Source organism: Gopherus flavomarginatus, chromosome 3, assembly GCF_025201925.1.
Source record: "Gopherus flavomarginatus isolate rGopFla2 chromosome 3, rGopFla2.mat.asm, whole genome shotgun sequence".
Taxonomy (NCBI): domain Eukaryota; kingdom Metazoa; phylum Chordata; order Testudines; family Testudinidae; genus Gopherus; species Gopherus flavomarginatus.
Genome location: NC_066619.1, coordinates 241679549 through 241696581, shown reverse-complemented (window position 1 = coordinate 241696581; position 17033 = coordinate 241679549). Strand labels below are relative to the sequence as shown.

General features: G+C 45.0%; 1 protein-coding gene across 4 annotated transcripts in view; it reads left to right on the top strand.

Annotated features, from left to right (window-relative positions):
• The window catches only part of KLHL5 (kelch like family member 5), a 145120-nt gene that overhangs the window by 42519 nt on the left and 85568 nt on the right, over window positions 1–17033 (top strand). For 2 of the 4 annotated variants that reach the window (XM_050947612.1, XM_050947614.1), the window contains exon 3: window positions 13752–13928. The exons of 1 other annotated variant lie outside the window; for it this stretch is intronic. In XM_050947612.1, coding sequence (XP_050803569.1) covers window positions 13795–13928 — 134 coding nt within the window. In that variant the 5' untranslated portion in view covers window positions 13752–13794. Of the gene's footprint in view, window positions 1–13184; window positions 13929–17033 lie in introns of those variants that run through there. One more of the 4 variants, XM_050947611.1, reaches the window with a different exon arrangement.

Here is a 17033-nt window from a genome sequence, read left to right as displayed (position 1 = left end):
CGCTTTTTTCCTAAAATACTTGACTAGCGTTAGGAAAAACAAGTAAATATGCACATATACATGTCCAAATCATTGTAATGTATTTATTGCTAGCTAGTAAGTCTGTTGTGAAAAGTGATATTACAAACAGACAAGTGTCCCTTTTCACAGCAGATTTACTCAGCCCTGGCAAGCCTGGGGACAAATTAAGCCCTGGATGGAAGGATGGGGAAGGCAGTGGGGGCCAGGGCAGATGGAGGGTGGAGGACTGGAGCCTGAAGTCCTGCGACCAGAGCCTGAAGCTCCATGACTGGAGGACAGGGTCCAGGGATGGAGCCTGAAGCCATGTGGCCAGAGTCTGGGGCCTGCCACGGTGCAACCAGAGCCCAGGGCTGGAGCCCGAAGCCCCACAAGCAGAGCCTGCTGCCCCACCACCTCAGGGGTGAAGCCCAAAGTCTGAGGTCCACCACGCCTGGGAAGGTGGGGAACTCATTGGCTGCCTACTCCTCCAGCATTGTGCCCCAGGTGTCTCCAGAAGGGGCAGAGTCCAACCCCTGCTGCTGGCCCCAGCATCCAGGAGCAACATATAGGGGGAGTGGGGCTCTACTTTGCCCTCCCCTCCCCATCACAGCCCAGGAGGCTGTGGCTGCAAGAAAAGCCTCTGGTGGCTGCATATAGCCACGGTGGCCGCATTTGAGAAACGCTGTTCTAGGGTGTCTCCACTGTAAGTATATAAAACTCCCATTAATTTCAACAGTATTATGTTAACAAAGAGAGGACAGTGTGCCTTTAGGTAAATTATATGTTTTTTTATGATTTGCAATAAAGTAGAATATTATACCTTATGAAAAGACGTGTTTAGGCATAGATTCTTTGGTCTGCAAGTTAAAAGCCCCAATCTTATAAAGACTTACACACATGCTTAACTAAGCACTGTGAGTAATCTCATTAAGGGCTTGGCTACACTTGAGAGTTAGAGTGCATTAAAGCAGCCCCGGATGCCCTAGCTCATGACGCATCAACACTGGCAAGGCACATGGAGTGCCCAGATTCAGTGACTGGAGCACTCCTGGTAATCCACCTCCACGAGAAACATAATGCTTGCTGCATCCCAGCTGGAATGCCACAGTGCCAGTGTAGACGCCCTGGTCTATTAATGTGCGCTGATCAGCCTCCAGAAGTGTCCCACAATGCCTATTCTAACCACTTTGGTCATCACTTTGAACTCTACTTTCCCTGCCCTCAGGTGACCAACCATCAGACCCACCCTTTAAAGTCTCTGGGCATTTTGAAAATCTCCTTCCTGTTTGCTGAGCAAGGAGTGGAGTGCTCTCAGCGAATCTTCCCAGGTGACCATGCCTCCATGCGCCAGGTGATCCCCAGTATGGAGCAATGGCGAGGTGCTGGACCTCGTCAGCGTTTGGGGGGAGGAAGCTGTCTGGTCCTAGTGGCGCTCCAGCCGTAGGAATTACAGTACTTTTGGGCAGATATCAAGGGACATGATGGAAAGGTGCCATGACCGGGATGCACTGCAGTGCATGGTTAAAGTGAAGGAACTGTGGAATGCCTACTGCAAAGCCCACGAGGCAGACTGCTGCTCTGGTGCTGACCCTGTGACCTGCCATTTCTACAAAGTGCTGGATGCAATACTGGCAGCGACCCCACTTCCACTCGGAAGACCACCATGGACACTTCAGAGCCTAGTTCAACAAGGCAGGAGGAGGAGGAAAGCGGGAGCGAGGCTGGTGAGGAAGAGGGGGACAGGCCGGCATCCCTAGATGCTTGCAGCCAGGAGCTGTTTTCAAGCCAGGAGGAAGATAGCCAGTCTCAGCAGACAGAGCTTGGGGGAAGAAGAAACAGCAAAGGAGGTGCCCGGTAAGCGGCTTTTATTTTGGGAAGGAAGTTGTTCGGTGCGGACTCTTGGGGCAAGAAGGGTTAAAGCTGCACGCATGCCTAGATGCGGAATAGGGCGTCGATGTGCTCTCTCACATTGTAGTAATTGGCCTCAGTGATGTCTTCAAAGGTCTCGTGCAGAAACTGGGCAATCCGCTTGCGCAGGTTCCTTGGCAGAGCTGCTGTGCTCTTTGTCTCAGTAAGGCTAACATGTCCACGCCACTGTGCCGTCATGGGTAGGGGGATCATTGTTGCACACAGGCAAGCTGCATATGGGTCAGAGTGGAAGGCGCATTGTAGTAGAAAACCCTCCCTTGCTTTCCAGGTCACCCTCAGCAGCGAGATACCTTCCAGGATGAATTCATCCTGTGGGGACACTGTTCAGTATAGGAGCCCCCTGCAGCTGTTGGCTCTCCCCAAGGCACAGAATCCCAGAGGACAGTATGGCTGTGAAACAATCAGTCCCCCTTATCCTTGTGCTTGCTTAAAATTTTGAGGCTTCTGTGGGTTCTGTGCACTTGCTTTGGGACGGGCAATTTCTGCTATTGTGTACACTGTATTTGTCTTTAAGTTTGGCTGAATCATTGCTCTGTCTGATGTGAACAATGCGCCTCTGTTAAGTGTTGCTTTTTACAGATGCAACCTTGAGATCCGAGCCGTCCTTGTTATCGACAGCCAAAAGACTCCAAAGAATCAGGAAGCATCCACAAAGAAGCAAAGAGGACATACTGCATGAAGTCATGCAGCAGTCCCTTAGTGAAAATCAAAAAGTTCAGGAGTGGAGGGAGAGTGAAAGGAGAGTCTGCCAACAGAATGCGGATCGCTGACACCAAAGCGTGGAGCGGCTGCTAAGTATCATGGAGCGCCAAGTGGACTCAATACAGGCACTCGTAGCAACACAGACTCTGAGCACTTCCGTGCCGTGTCTCCTCCCCCACCCTGCATTCCTTGTCCCAAAACTCTTTTCCTTATGTCTTTCCCCCATGTCACCACCAACCCACTTTCCCCAACATCAGAGTTCTTATTGTGACCAGCTGCCTCCAACACCTGTAGCTTCATCACCAAGCCCTGCAAAATACGACCCTTACCCACTGCACTCAACCCCCATCACCGTGCATTTTAGCCATCCAGAAGTACAGTACTCATTGCAGGGCACTCCAGACAGGAAGACTGAGTATGGTAACAGGACATACGCAAATCTATGATTGTCCCATTCCCCTCCCCACCACCTTTCCTCATCCCACACAGCATAGATGTGTCATGCCCTTTCTGTTTCCCAAGCAGTTGTGTTTCTTTTCAGTAAATGAATTTTCTTTTCAATACATGAATTTTTTGGCTTTGAAAACATTCTTTATTATTGCATTAAGTAAAAGATACCATAGCCCAGGAAAGCAACAGGCACTGCAAGTCAGTGCATCATACGTAGCAAACACAGATTCCTACTTACATTGGAACCACTGCACTTCACTCCCGTGCAGGGCACCAAACATTACTGGTGGCTTTCAGCCTCAGATTGCTCCCTCAGGGCATCCCTAATCCTTTCAGCCATGCGCTGGGCCCCTCTAATAGCCCTGCTCTCTGGCTGTTCAAATTCAGCATCCAGGTGTTGAATCTGTGAGGTCCATGCCTGACTGAATCTTTGTGAAGCCTTCACAAATGTTACGGAGGGTACAGCACACGGATATAACCATGGGGATGTTGTCATTGTCCAGGTCCAGCTTCCCATACAGACAACACCAGCAGTCCTATAAACAGCCAAAAGCACACTCCACAGTCATTCTGCACTGACTCAGCCTGTCGTTGAACCACTCCTTGCTACTGTCAAGGCCCCCTGTGTAGGGTTTTTTGAGCCACGGCATTAACGGGTAAGTGGGGTCTCCAAGGATCACAATGGGCATTTCAACTTCCCCTATGGTGATCTTCTGGTCTGGGAAGAAAGTCCCAGCTTGCAGATTCCTGAACAGGCCTGTGTTCTGAAAGATGCATGTGTCACGCGCCTTTCCGAACCAGCCTGCGTTAATGTCAATGAAATGCCTATGGTGATCCATAAGTGCCTGGAGAACCATAGAGAAATACCCCTTGTGATTAATGTACTCAGTGGCTAGGTGAGCTGGTGCCAGAACTGGAATATGCGTCCCATCTATCGCTCCTCTGCAGTTAGGCAAAGCCAGCCACAATGTCCTGCACGTTACCTAGAGTCACTGTTCTTCTGAGCAGGATGCGATTAATGGCCCTGCAATCTTGCATCAATACGATTCCAATGGATTGACTTTCCCACTCCAAACTGGTTAGCGAACGATCGGTAGCTGTCTGGAGTTGCCAGCTTCCAGATTGCAATAGCCACCCGCTTCTCCACCGATAGGGCAGCTCTCAATCTCATGTCATAGAATCATAGAATATCAGAGTTGTAAGGGACCTCAGGAGGTCATCCTTGCGCCGCAGGATGGAGGCAAGCTCAGCGCACACTCCCATGAAAGTAGCTTTTCTCATCTGAAAGTTCTGCAGCCGCTGCTCATCATCCCAGACTTGCATGACAATGTGATCCACCACTCAATGCTTGTTTCCTGAGCCCAAAAGCGGCGTTCCACAGTGGTGAGCATGTTTGTGAATGCCACAAGCAATCTCGTATCATATGCATTATGCGAGTCAATATCATCGTCGGACTCCTCACTGTCAGTTTGTATCTTACGGAGTAACTCGACTGCAATTCATGACGTGCTGACAAGACCCATCAGCATATTCCTCAGCAGTTCGGAATCCATTCCCACAGATCGAAAGGGAAGACAGTGTGCAGTACAAAAAATGTTTAAAAGTGGCACCAAATGTGGATGGATGCACAGGGATTGCTGGGATGCAAAGCAATGCATCACAGGTCATTGGGACAGGACCCAGAATGACCCGCTTCCTCATGACCCTTTCCCACAAGCCACAGCACCAGAATGGGAAGAGGTACTCTGTGGGATAGCTGCCCATAATGCATCGCTCCCAATGCCTCTGCAAGTGCCACAAATGTGGCCACGCCAGTGCGCTTGCAGCTGATAGTATGAACACACTGCAGCGCTTTCCCTGCTGTGGTCTTCGAGAGCTGGTTTAACTCACAGCGCTCTACATCTGCAAGTCTAGCCATGCCCTAAGTTAAGTACATGTGAATAAGTTTTGCCTCTGAGGGTATGTCTGCACTACAGAGATTATACTAGCATAACTACTCTGGCATAATCCTGTAGCGTAGGTGCAGCCTGCATGCACAGAAGGGTTTTTCCATTGGCATATGAACACTACATTCCTGAACAAAATTTGCTACATTGATGGAAGCATTCTTCTGCTGACATAGCTGCATCTCCACTGGGATTAGGTCATCATAGCTGTGTTGGTTGCGGGTGCATGTTTTGTCATAGCTATGCCGACCTAACTTTTTAAGCAAGTGTAAATCAAACCTGTGAAGTGACTATACAAATGGCATTATGGCATCCTCTGTGCATGTGTGTGTCTGTCTGTCTGTCTGTCTGTCTGTCTGTCTGTCTGTCTCTCTCTCTCTCATATCAAATATGCTCAGTTTCAAAGTTTAAAAAAAATTCTTTTCCCCTTAACTTCGAGTACTACAAACTCAACTGGGCTCTGAGAATTAAGGTGGATTCTTTTCTTTTTGTGTTTTCTCCGTGATAAAGGTTCTGCAAACTAAATGTAGGCCATTAGTTGCTCCTGTGCAATCCTGTTAATTTACGTTGAAGATCCTGGTGATATTTATCTAATCTAAATGCATACATAACATCCTATTACAAAAAACTGTGGATTATAATTTCATATAATTTAGGCACAAACTGTTAGAACATATGCTTTATTATTATCTCTGGGGAAAGTGTGTGGGAAATCCAAATTTGTATAATCTCAGTTATGAGGGAAGTCAAGAAAATTGAAAAAACTTTTGCCCTTTTGTTGTTTCATAATACAACACAGTTTATTCTCTTATTTCTATATGACTAAGGGTATGTCTACATCTACAATTTTGCAGCGCTGGTTGTTACAGCTGTATTAGTACAGCTGTATAGGGCCAGCGCTGCAGAGTGGCCACACTTACAGCAACCAGCGCTGCAAGTGGTGTTAGATGTGGCCACACTGCAGCGCTGTTGGGCGGCTTGCAGGGGGGTTCGGGGAACGCGAGAGCAAACCGCGGGGAAGGAGACCTGCTTGCAGGGGGGTTATTAAAGGGAACAAGAGAAAGATGCCACATTTATTATGATGATAATTTGATTTATAACTAATATCTTAATACTTATACACACACATTATACCTAATACCTAATACCTACACACACACACACACACATCCATCAGATGTTCTGCAGCTGCTGCATAGTTACCAGTCCTGAAGATAGCTTAAGTTCATAGCTTGATTTTGTAGCTTGCGTTCGTAGCTTGTGGCGGCTAACTGGCCAGGAAAGCCAGGCACAAGGACAAGCTGGATCTCTGTTGGGCAGGCACTGATGTCCTTCCATGTTGGCAGCAGAATGTTACCCAGAGTCTCTCATCTCACCCTTCTTTTTTATAGGCTTTTAGTTTGGATTCAAAGTCTATAGGTCTTGCTGTGTCATGCTGCCTCTGGGTTTAGATTGATCACCCATCAATTGCAAGTGTGACTTTCAGCCTTGAACCTGGCTTTGATCTTCCTTCTGTTGTCCTTTTCTTTTTAGGATGGACGCTTCTTACTTTGTTTAGGGCTGTTGTCTAGGTCTTCAGCCGTTGGTATTTTGAACTTTATCTCATCAGGACAGCCTGGGGCTGGAGATTGATTCCGTCATTCATACATACCTCATTCACACATCTAAACTAAACTAATAAGATTACAGCAGGGTTTGCAAAAATGAAGGTTGGAGGAAGCTTTTACAAAATGGAGTGAGTGTTTTAAAATGGGGTTTGAATTACAATATGGAACAGAAGTTACAGTGTAGGCAAGTGTAGTGAATGATGAACAGAAGTTACATTAATAAAGTGAACAATTAAAAACAATTTCATTTATCAGTTCTACAAGTAGAAAGGGCTGAAAACCACGAGAGTTGGCAAGTCTGCCATTGTCTTTACTTGATTTGCACAAGAGCAATTTGAATTTAAAGAAATTATTTTGTTGATATGAACAAAAGATAGAATTGAGCTCAGTCTCTTAGTTGTGTTGGCTTTGCCATGCTAACTGTAGCTGTAAAACTTGCTGACATGTAAGTAGGTATGACTTTGAATACAGACAGGAAGTAACTGAACATGAGCCTAGGTGTTAATGTGTTCATCACTTCTTGTCCTGTCCTGTCTCATCTGTCATCCTTCACGAACACTGAGAACAAATACACAATATGGAGAGAGGGGATAAGTAAAAAGATGCCATTTTTTCTTTGTTTTTTAGAATAGAACCATGCTTTAAAATTCACACTGCAAAATTCTTGTAAGTTATATTTTAAGTTAATATTTAAACAATAATTCCAGCAGAACTTAACAAGATCATCTGGAAAACAATGCATTGTTGGCTGACCTCACTGGTATTTCTTTGTTTATGTAATATGGTAACTTTTACTGTCACATCCAATCAATTCCAAAATTTCAGGGAAAGTTTTAAGCATCATTGGTCAGATTACTAATGATTTTGGGGACAATCATAACATCTAAAGAGGCAAATGGTGATTCATCTGTCAAAGGCATCCATTAACACCTCGCAGCACAACAGTGTCCTTGCTCATCTCTCCAGTACAGTTTAACGTATTGACACCATGAATGACAGAAGACAAATAGTTGTTTTCTCTCCTGGGAGCCAGGGGTAGGATACTCAGACAGCAGGGGTAGCCAGAGGGAGAGAAGAGGAGAGAGATGGCTTCTTTCATTCCTACCTCCTAAAAGTCTGCTTCTGGTGAGGGGGAGAGGGCATCATATGTTCAGCCCTCCCTTTCAATCTGTTAGGAAGAAAGGCACTTTGCTGGTGTGGAGGAAGAGTCGCACAGAGTTCCTGACAGGATGGGGAGAACAGAGGTTTCTGCTGTGGGGGAAGGGAATGGGGGGGAAAACAGAGCCCATTGTTTGGTGGGGTGAATGGGGGATTCTGCTGTGGGAGGGGGGAGGGGGAAAGCTAGAGGACTAGAGCCCCTGGCATGATGTGGAGAGTGGGGGAGGGACGCACACAACTCCTGGCTGGGTAAATGGGGAATCCTGGTATGGAGGGCATCGGGCTGCATAGAACACCTGGTGATGGTGGTGAGATTGGTGGACTCTGGAATGGGGAAGGTTGGAGAGAGTGCATGGAGCCCCTGCCATTGGGGGATGGGGAGAAGGAATGCAGGTGGACCCAGAGCCCCTGGCAGGGGGGAGAGAATGGAGGACCCTGATAAGGAAGGAGGGAGGGAGCAAAGAACCCATGCCAAGGGAAAATTGGGAGAAGTTGAGAAAGTCCCTGAAATAGAGAGTCATAGGAGCATGGCACACAGGGAGCTTGTGTGGAGGAATGGAGGGATGCATGGAGTCCCTGGTATTTGCAATAAGCTCAGCCTACAGAAGCCATGAATTGTGCACCCCCTTTGTATATTGATATTCATTGACAGTGAAAACTGATATCAGATATACATGTCCAATAGAGAAAGGGGAATGGGTTTGATCTGTCTTGTAAAACATCATGTAACTTCTGTGTATGATATAAAATCATCATTATCAAAAAAATTCTGTGATACTACTATGATCAAATGAAGTCAGCCATCCAACAAAAGCAGCAACAATAATCTCATATTCTATACACCCACTCAACCCTTTTGGTTCCTAATTGCCTAAAAAATAGTAATCTGGGCACGCTTCAAAGGTTAACAAATCTGGGGTCTGGTAGATACAAATTGAGAAAACTGAAGCACTTCCATTGATTGCAGCTGTGATAGCAAGTGAAAGAACCATTCCCTCAAGTTACCAATCCCTAAATAATTTTGAGCATTATGGGTTAAAACCAATGCTTTTATCAGTTCACATTCCAGAGGATTGTTGACCCTCTAGTCCATGTAGACTGGAAGTCACTCTCTGCCTTTTAAAAATCCTGAGTATTTTAAAATGTGTTTTCCTGATTGCGCACCTTGACGAGTTCACCTAGTAGCTCTCCCCTGTTGTGTGCAGCTGCCCAATTGACTATGCATGCTCCATGTACTAGATGCACTCCTGGCTGGAGTAGACAGGAGGTGTTGGATCTCCTGGGCCTGTAGGAAAAATAAGCTATGTAGGCACAGCGATAAACCAGCTGTGGAAATGTGGGCATTAAGAAAAGGTTGAACATAGAATATAAAAATAGTAAATGAAACAATGAATTCGTACTTCTGTGGCTCTTTTGGGTAATGTGGATCGCTAGTTTGGCTCCTTGAACCATTGAGGTCTGAGTATCACAGGTCTAGTCAGTCCCACCAGCTGAGCACGGATGAGCCTGATGAAGGGGCAAGAACCTGAGGTAAGTGTATGCGTATATTTTTCCTTACAGTGCTTAAATGTAAAGATTGTGCCCAGCTCAGTCCCAAGTTAGCAGGCAAAGATACCAACTTTTCATTGCTCTCTCTTCTCCTGTGAGTAAAACAGTGTTATACTGTGTGGAATATGTGGAACACTTTGTGATATTATTATCAATGTTATAAAATTGCAATAAATCATGCTGGATATTCCGTGTGTCAGGGAAAATGTTATGATTTTTCCAGTACGATAATCTTGTTTATATGTTTGTATCACATATGTATTATGATTTATAGATTTGTAGGGAATATCTCTATTTCAAACTTGTTCTGTGAATCTGGATGACACCTCCAAACTGACTGGCACCAGCACTGCCTAACCTGTTCGATGGCCCATCAAGGGTCATCAACTGTACAATGAACTCACTCAAAGGAACTAGGGGATACACCTTATGAGTCAGCAAGCAGGGCCACCCAGAGGGGGGGCAAGTGGGGCAATTTGCCCCGAGCTCTGCAGGGGCCCCCACGAGAATGGCTGAGGCTCCCTCCCTGGCCCTGGCTTGATCCCTCCTCCGCCCCTCTCTCGGAGCCTCTGCGCATGCAGAAGCGTCCCTGGACAGCACTGCAGCGTGGCTCTGGTGGGGCCTAAGCTCCTTCCCACTCAGCTGCGTGGTAAGGGGGTGGGGCTGCGAGTTCCAGGCCGAGCAGAGGGCGCTCAGGCCCCGCTGGAGCTCACAGCCCCGCCACCCTTACTACGTGGCTCTGAGTGGGGAGCTCAGGCTCCACCGGAGCCACGCTGCAGCGCTGTTCAGGGACACTCCTGGATGCGGAGCGCTAAGGCTCTGGGTGAGGGGGAAACCAGGGGGAACGGGCTGGGGTCAGGGGGGTTCGATAAGGGGCAGGGAGTCCTGGGGACAGGGAGGGGGCAGAGGTTGGGGGGTGGTGGTCAGCGGACAGGGAACGGGGGGGTTGGATCATGGGCGTTCTGGGGATCTGTCAGGACTCAGTGTGTGGATGGATAGGGGTTGGGGCAGTCAGGGGACAGGGAGCAGGGATGGGGTCCTGAGGTGGGTGGGGGGTCTCTGGGGGACAGTGAGGGGACAAGGAGCAGGATGGGTCGGGGATTCTGAGGGCGGCGGGCAGTGGGGGGGCAAGAAGTGGGTGGGGGTTGGATAAGGGGCAGGGCCAGGCTGTTTGGGAGGCACAGCCTTCCCTACCCTAAAGTTCATTCAGCAGTTTGAGGCTTGCAGAATAGCCAAGCTGTTAGCTTTTCCATTAGGGCTACCATCCCTTTCACTTCTCAAATGCCAAATTACAGTCTATGTTTAATTTCAATGCCATAGGGAGATTCATTTAAAATTAGCCACTGGGGGAGGGATCACATGAGAAGAGCAATATCCTACACCGCCTACCTCCTTCCCAACCCTACCAAGGGAGACCCCCCCCCTCCCTGCGTTCCCTGAGGCTTCAGAGGGGTTAAATGAGTGGTTCTCAAAGCAATTTCGGGGGCCCCTTCCCCTGGAGCTCACAGCCCCGCCCCCGTACCACGTGGCTCTGAGTGGGGAGGAGCTCAGGCGCTGTCCAGGGATGCTCGTGGATGTGCTGAGGCTCCGGGAGAGGGGTGGAGGTGGTATCGGGCCGGGGCCAGGGAGGGAGCCTTAGCCATTTTTGTGGGGGCCCCTGTGGCAAATTGCCCCACTTGCCCCCCCCTCCCCCCCCGGGCGGCCCTGATCTGCTAGCTAGTTTTCAACCAACCTCCAGTCTTACATAGTAATACTCCTGGAGGAATAGTATGCCACTTGCATGTGCGCAGAATTCATGTCTCCCACAGATTTCTTTGCTTCCCTGCAGAAAAATCACTTTCTGATGGGGGAAGCAAAGGGAATCTACAAAACTGGTCATACACTGCTCCCCAGCAGCGCAGGTGCATTGTTTCAGGCATCTGCAGCAGCCAGCGGAGAGGTAAATCAGTGAGGGGGAGCTGGGGACGCACCAGCCAGTGGCTTCTACCCTGTGCCAGGCTTAGCTGCTATTCCTGGCAGGGGTGAGGAGGATGGGACTTCCTCTTCACCTGCAAGGAGCGGCCAGGGCTGGGTCAGACCCAAGTCCAGAAACCTCTCTAGCTGCAGGAATATCTGCATGCCTCCTCCTTCCTGCCCCCATTGCTCCTCAGCCGTGGGGGGAGAGGTCACTGTATGGGGAGCTGCTCCTCTGTCTGCCCAATGCCCATGCATCTGGACCCGCCTCATACCCAGATTGCCCCACGAAGCCTCACCACCTGCACCCAGACCTCCCTCCCCAACTGAGGCCCCTAAACCTGAACCTACACCGCAATAAGCCTCACCCTCTTGCACCCAGACACCCTGGCCAAGCCCCACCTCCCTGCATCTGGACCCCACTCCTGCACCCGGACTGCATCACCACACTTGAACCCCCATCCCAACAAGCCCTACCCCACCTGCACCTGACTAGCTCCCCAGACATAGACCACCACCCCACTGAGCCCTACCAAGCAGCACCTGGACCTGCACCCCATCACGCCAGCACCCAGAAACACCCCCACGCTGAACTCTCCATAACCGGACACCCCTTGCTGAGCCTCAACCACCTTCACCTGGACCCCCCCCCCCACAAAGTCCCATTGCCTCTCCACTTGGAACCCCTCTCCCAATGAGCCCCTGTTTATCCAGATCTCCCCCATACCCAGACCAGCTGCCCGCAGCCAGATTGCCCCACATAGAACCCTTATTGCCCTACACCTGGATTTCCCCACTCTACGCCCCTCCACACCTGGATCCTGCTGGGCTGAGCCTGCCTGTCAACATCTGGTGTGCTTGGCACAGAGGGGCAGAGCCCCAGGGTGTTTCTGGGGCAGGTCTGGCCCTTGCGTTATGTCAGGGTCGGGTGCAGCCTCACCATTGAGTACATGTCCCGGGGTGAGGGCTGCAGGGCGATTTCCCACCTGTGTGCAGTCAGTGGCCTGTGCTCCCCACGGTCATGCTGGAGCCTCCACATTTATTTATTTACCAATAAAATTTGCAGAATTTTAAATTTTTTGGTGCAGAATTCCCCCAGGAGTAAATATAGGATATTTAAAATATCCCTGTTGTTTGACCTTTTCTTTTCCAAATACAAACAGAGAATTCTGACATGAGATTTTAAAGTATTTTGAAAGTTAAATTATATATATATATCTAAAATATATATCTAAATAGCACTAGAGACTGAACTCCTTTCTGTAAAGGCAGTTTTATTTTTTCTCTATCTGACCAGTGCACTTTAAGTTTTACCTGTAGGGGCCAGTTTTAGAGGTGAGAAGATAGTGTGGTCTTGATGACCCTTAAGTCTGTGATGCCTCAAACTCCTTCATGATGATCAATTAGTTGCAGTTGAGGTTATGGTTTTCATGATGTATAAATAGACTGAGACCATTAGCACATTTCTCCTAGGCTACTAAGCAACCATCAGTAGTAACTTTCAGTCACTACAGACCCAGATTTGATTCAAACCAGCATGTCAAGATGAAAGGCTCTGTAACCCTTTACCTGTCCCCTGAGCCGTCTAGTCTGTTTGAAAAACAATTTGATGCATGTCTTGTAACTGGAAAGAAATAAGGAATCCTTTCCAGTTCAGATTTTCCTGAAATAGAATCAGCATATTGGAATATTTTTAGCCTTTTTTAAAAGTGATTTCTTAACAGTACAAGAAAGTGTTTCATTTGCTTTTTAGAATCACTGTTTTTTTTTTCTTATTAGTAGTAGCAAGAGTTAACACAGTAGCGCAGTAGAGATTCTGAGATGCAACATAGGAATTACATTCTCTATCATTTGTGGTTTAAGGAAAGAGGGTGGTATTCAGCATTTGAAAGGGCTTTAATGAATGCTGTTAGTGTTTGTGAAAGCTAATGGTCAGAGGATGTGAAGGAAAACAGTAGAAAGTGCATTGGCTGCTTCAGTGTGACCTGATTAGCATTTTTCTTGATTTGAGGTGACTGTTTCACCTTGTATGTTCATCCCAGTATTTTTCATCAGCTCTTGCCACTTGTTTATATTCAGATGACATATGATTTGAAAAAGCACTTTTATGTATGTGAATGCAGTCCCTCCCAAAATTTGCTTGTAATATGCAGGAAGAGTATATGTTTCTCTAATCTTGGTTGGATGCACAAATCTTCTTTTATGTGCATTGCTTCGTGCCCTGTTGCCTAGACGATCACTTGCTTTCATTGAGGATGTCTGGCTCTCGAAAAGAGTTTGACGTGAAACAGATTTTAAAAATCAGATGGAGATGGTTTGGTCACCAGTCATCAGTCCCTAATTCTGCAGTGGACAGCCACCAGGGAGACTTCTGGAATAGAGGACAAAATGCAACTGGTGGGACAAAGTTTTTAGATCCAGGTAACCTACCATTACCTTTGGTATCAATTGGTTACAGAAGGTCTAGCCAACAGGATTTCCAGAATTTGCCTCCTTGGCCAATGGCATCCACCTCTGAAGTCCCTACATTTGAGTTCACAACAGAAAACTGTGGAGATGCACGTTGGCTTGGCAGACCAGAAGCAGATGATGGAGCGAGTGAAGAAGAAAATGAATCGGACAGCAGTTCATGCAGGTTAATTGTTATTTTCCTATTTTGGGAAACTAGTTGTCATTTAATGTCTTGAATGACATTTTATGTTTCATGCCTACAAATGTCAGCTATAATTTATCCTAGATTAAAATGCTTCAGAATTTTCTGATCGTGACATTGCATCAAAAGCATAAAAGTAACTGGCAGAACATATAATTGAATATATTTGCTATTACCAAATTAAAATTTAATTTTAATATAGCTAACCTATAGCAAAATTAATCTTTACAGCTACTGAAAATAATATGAATACAATAGCTTTACAATACTGTTTTTTTTAAATTACTTTAGAGTAACATTTGTTTTGTGCTTAGCTGTGTTAAGAATTAGTTTTACACTAAATTAAAGAAAGAAATAATGTAGAGGTAATATTTCTATAGCTCTGAAATCTTTAAGTATTTTTGAGAATAAAAGATTCAACTGGAAAAATAAATTTTATTTATTTTAGCTATGAATTTCAGTTATAATTTTCTCATGTATGTGCATTTTTCAGTGTTCTGTAGTTGTAAATCTGAACATATAAATCTATATTTTAAAGTCCATTTTCATATGTTGTTTATGAAGCCGAATGTGAGTACAACTTAAAGAAAAAATATTTACTTCATTCATTGAAACTGATATATTGCCAACCAGCTTGTGCAGCAAATTAAAACATGAAAAGTGCCTTAAACTGATTGTGGCTGTGCTAATCAAGTATCTTAAATTGTAAAACTAATTATGTCCATAAAATTATGGTAATAGTTTTGTTTCTGTCTTACATCTTGTTTCTGGTGCTAAAAATAAATAATATGTTATATCACTAATGTTTTTATCAAAAGGTGTATGTTAATTGGTGGCAAATAAGTAATATGTAATTTAATTTCTCTTTTTTTTCTCGGTTTTTACTAAAATGTCAGTTTATTTTCATTACATCCTTTATTACTTAGCTCAACTATACTACACAGAGTAACATGTCTTGCTGTGCCCTTTTTTGGTTTTGTAAATATTAGAAATGCTACATTAGCTAATTTGCCATCTCAAATTAATTTTCATGGTGTTTGCTTTCTAGCTTTTAAAATTATTTCACAGTGACTAGATATTCTAAAGAAGTGTGACCTATCTTTTTTTAAAGGGGGCAGAGTTTTATTAATAAGCCTATTAGAGATAGATCAATCTGGTTAATATATTTCAATATGTTGCGTTCCCTTTGGAGAGTGTACCCATATAGAGAAAAATGTAGTTGGTGCAAGGGCAAACAGACAAGAGCAAACACTGCACAATTTATGGTTTATATCCTTAACAAAACAAAAATTCTCTCTGTTTAGGAGTCAACATAGCATTTGCTTTTGTCACTGAATTGGAAACATTTATCAGAATTATAAGGGAATGAAAAACTGCATAATGAGGCTTTATAAAAAGCAATTTAGTCTTCCTGTAATAAGTATATTTAGCTATCAACAAAATGAGTTTCAGAGAAAGTACCTAAGAATCTTCTATATGAGGTAATTTTCCGTATGTGTTTTTGTAAACAATTCTATGAACAGTTACAACAGATGACATGAATGCATCACCATTCAATCTTCAGAGATAGTCTTTTTAATGTTTTCAGAAACATCTACTCATTCAGTGCAATTTTTCTATGTACAGCACTACACAAACAAAAGAGGATATTCTCAAGGTGAAAACAATTGGTATAAAAACCCATGTTTCATTGAAAGACATCCATGTGCAGTCTTTAAAATTAAAGAGACATTTTGATTTTCAGAAAGGGTCAAGTACAGGAAAGGAACTGAAGTATGACCAATAAAGCTAGTTAATTAAAGTGGAGTATTACAATTATCTGTTTAAAGTATAGGGGGAATCTGTGTATAATCTAGGTATTTTAATTTTATTTATGGTGGTTGAGTTCTGTTTTTTGTTTTGTTTTTGCAAGTGGTAAGGGTTATGTAGTACTAGAGACACAACTGAAGTACAAATCTTGTCTGGCTTTTGTATCCTTTAACAAAGTAACTGCATCCTTGTTTTCCTGTATGTTTACACTCGTAATCTGAATCATGTAGAATTATTTGCCCGATGTGTGTATTCTTTGTATTGTGAAATGTCATGCCTAGTTAATGCTAATGGTTAAGAAGGTGCTTCATTTAATCATTTGTTTGTGTACACTTGCATCATCAAGATAAGGTGTGTACTAAACCATTTCTGCTACACACCCTGTATAATAGGTATGCAAGAACCCCAAACTGGAATAATCTAAAAATATCAAACAATGTGGCACATCAATTGACACAGTCTGACTGACTGAGCAGTTGGAAGCTCTCTCCTGCTTGTAATCATTAATGTAAAGAGATTTAATAACCACACAATCAGTCTTCTGTGTATATTCTTCTACAATATAATTTCACATTTACTAAGTTCTTTTGGGTAGCACAAAAATACTTTGTTGCACTCGGATTTCCTTCCTAATATAAGGGCCCCATGTTCCCTTCAGTGGAAATAAGACACATCTGGGAGTAGAAAATCCATTTTAACTCAGTTTCTTTCATTGAATTCTTCTGTAAAAGGGGGAATACCTGGATGGATGGGTGTGCGCATGCATACATACACTATCCACCCTCCTCTGTCATAAAGGAGAATGAGGTTCCAAACCCATTGATCTGCAGGAGAGAAATGTGTGTGTGGAAAGTTCTTGCTTCTGCACTCCTCTCTAGCTGAGTGCCATGTTGCAGGCCGTGGAAGCACAGCATGATAGAGGAAATAATCTTGTATTCTGCATGTCTCCTCCCACGCTGTCAGGTCCCCTTTTTGACTGGATTTTCTGGTCGAAAAACCGGACACCTCACCACTCTAGTGTAAGCTAAGCATAGAGAAAGTTGATTTCACCTAGATATCTCTGGAAGATTGTTAGGGATAGGTTATTTAATGATTAAATAAATACAAATTAAAACAAAAACAATGCCATGGAACTAACCAGATCTGTGTCAGACATCACTGATCAGTTTGGTAATATAGTGTATCCTTCCTCCCCACCCCTCACTCTGTTGTCTTTTTAGATTGTAAATTCTTTGGAACAGGGAGCATGTCCTATGTGTTTCTATTGTGCCTTGCGCA